Below are 2,847 nucleotides of genomic sequence, written 5' to 3' on the forward strand. Positions count from 1 at the left end.
TCCGAACTCCGACTTTGAATGGCGTCCATTACACTTTTTTCAAGTAGGAGTTTGGAAAATTACGATGTCCGATTTGTCTGGAACGCAGCATCAACTCCGCTTTGCTCCCAGACTCAGAAGAGATGAGAGAATGACGTGCTAACGTGGGTGTTTCCAGCTGCAGCTACGAGGTGGCATCGCTTTAAATGAATTGTGGGACTACATTTTCTTCTTACCTTTCATCAAGGATGGTCTGGTGTTTCCTATGCTAAAGGTGATAAGTTAGGAAGCATTGAAGCTCCTTTTCTTATCATTCAGATTTCGAACAGCTCTTATAATGGCGGCCACTGAAATACTTCAGGTCATTTCACTCTGAACCTTCCTGAGAAAAATGTATTATTCTAACACAACCATAGTCACATTGTAACTGTCTCTTCAGTAACTGATCAGTAAACGCAGTGATTTAAAACAAACATATTTAATCATATGAACTGGTTAAGAACATACATGTACATACTGTGCAAGGAAAACATTTTAACCATAAAGACATGGAGGACATTATTTACAATTAGTATATATATATATATTATATGATGCATAAATCAAATCAGTAGAAACAGGGAATATCAACACAAATCTGTCATGTTAGTCAATGAGTTATATTTTCTAGGGACATAAAAATTGTTTAACTGATAAAAACAGGAGAAAGGGGGGATTCTAAATTCTCTATTTACAACAGTGAACTATTAATATGTATAATATGAATAGTTGCTGACAAATCCTAATAAATCTTTTGTTGCAAACGATGCAACTTAAATCTTTAACCACAGAGCAAGTAAATTCATTCTCCCCTGTATGACTACTCATATGCAGTTAGATTCCCTATTAGTCTAAATATCTTACCACACTAGGAGCAACTTAACGGTTTCTTTCCTCTATGAATCCTCATATGTACAGTTAGATTGCCCTTGTGGCGAAATCTTTTACCACACTCAGAGCAACTAAATGGTTTCTCTCCTGTATGAATCCTCATATGTTCAGTTAGATTGCCCTTTTGGCAAAATCTTTTACCACACTCGGAGCAACTAAACGGTTTCTCTCCTGTATGAATCCTCATATGTTCAGTTAGACTGCACTTTCGGCTAAATCTTTTACCACACTCAGAGCAACTAAATGGTTTATCTCCTGTATGAATACTCATATGTTCAGTTAGATTACACTTTAGTCTAAATCTTTTACCACACTCAGAGCAACTAAATGGTTTCTCTCCTGTATGAATACTCATATGTTCAGTTAGACTGCACTTTCGGCTAAATCTTTTACCACACTCAGAGCAACTAAATGGTTTCTCTCCTGTATGAATACTCATATGTTCAGTTAGACTGCACTTTCGGCTAAATCTTTTACCACACTCAGAGCAACTAAATGGTTTATCTCCTGTATGAATCCTCATATGTATAGTTAGATGGCTCTTTTGGCTAAATCTTTTACCACACTCGGAGCAACTAAATGCTTTCTCTCCTGTATGAATCCTCATATGTTTAGTTAGATTGCCCTTTTGGCTAAATGTTTTACCACACTCAGAGCAACTAAATGCTTTCTTACCAGTTTTATATTTCATATCACTTAGAGACTGTTTGTTATTTTTTGTATTTAAACCAGACTGAGGTTCCCTGGTCTGCATCCAATCATCTTCACTGTCTACAGTCTTGTCCTCAGTACCTTGTTGTAAATGTCCATCAGGACCTGAGTTCCTGGCTGGTTCTTGTTCTCCACAGTCCGCTCTGTTCTCCTCAGTCTGATTCCGATGAAGCTGTGCCAACTGAGGATTCTCTTCATCTTCTTCACTCTTCACAGTGACAGCAGTCAATGTGAACTTGATATCAACCTGCTCAAGTTGTTGAAGCTGCTCTCCCTCCTGATTCGTCCATCGGTTCCTCTTTAATGTGGGGGTGGGTCTCTCCTGGTCCACAATGGGGCTCCAATGCCTGCTGCGCTCAGGGGGAACCTCTTCTTTATTCACCATGAGCTGCTGTATGTCTGCAAGACACACTGAAACACAAACACACGTCATTTCATTTCAGAGTTTCCTGAAGTGTTTTAAAAACTTGTGTTGTGTCGGTTAATGTCGACTGTTATTAATTTTGAACGATCACACTCAAGCAAGAGATGTTGAGGTAGTTCACAGTTACCTCAACATCTCGACACTGGTCAATGAATTTAGCAGCATTAAACACTGGAAGTGTTTCCAGTAAAAATGTTTTATATTTTGAGGCCAAATAAACAACTTAGGACACTAGCAGAGCAGAGCGAGTGGAAGTTACTGAGTTGGTTAAGCTGTTTTCAGACATGACCTGTGGGTAAAAACCAGAGAATTGTCTCCAGAGTTTCTCCAGAGTTTGTGTTTCACACATGAACAACACAGCAGCAGGTTTTCTGCACAGACTCGTTCACAACAGTATCAAATCCTCCTCATTATTCACCAGGTGAAGGTGGAGCAGCAGAAAGAGACAGCAAGTGACGTTATAACTCTGCTGCATAGATCATGTGATCATGTTTACATCACCCCGACAACGTCGTCAGCTCTTATCACCACAAACTCTCTTCACATCTCTGTCTGGTCTTCTAGGGATGACGTCATACGGAGGAAGGAAGATGGCTGTGTCGAGTCAAAGCTTGAATTCACCCAAGAGCAAACTGAAGCAAAAAACAAATAGCCAACGATCATCTAAAGTGTGGGAGTTTTTTTAGACGGAGACCAAACAACATGTTTGTCTGTAAACTCTGCAAAACCAAAATGATCACAGCAGCACATCCGTGATGCACGAGCACTTGAAGCTGAAGCAGCCAGGGGAGATTTCTCAAGAT

The 2,847-nt window shown here is 39.6% G+C and overlaps 1 protein-coding gene across 1 annotated transcript; it reads right to left on the reverse strand.

The window, feature by feature from the left end:
• Positions 1–438: 438 nt before the first annotated feature.
• Positions 439–1,933, reverse strand: LOC124851123 (gastrula zinc finger protein XlCGF8.2DB-like). Its single transcript, XM_047341556.1, has one exon. The coding sequence runs from the start codon at positions 1,661–1,663 to the stop codon at positions 887–889; it is 777 nt and encodes a 258-aa protein (XP_047197512.1). The 5' UTR covers positions 1,664–1,933; the 3' UTR covers positions 439–886.
• Positions 1,934–2,847: the final 914 nt, after the last annotated feature.

Source organism: Hippoglossus stenolepis, chromosome 10, assembly GCF_022539355.2.
Source record: "Hippoglossus stenolepis isolate QCI-W04-F060 chromosome 10, HSTE1.2, whole genome shotgun sequence".
NCBI lineage: Eukaryota > Metazoa > Chordata > Actinopteri > Pleuronectiformes > Pleuronectidae > Hippoglossus > Hippoglossus stenolepis.

Coding starts and splice junctions, on each gene's coding strand:
- LOC124851123 (XM_047341556.1), bottom strand. CDS start 1,663: ATGCAGACCAGGGAACCTCAGTCTGGTTTAAATACAAAAAATAACAAA.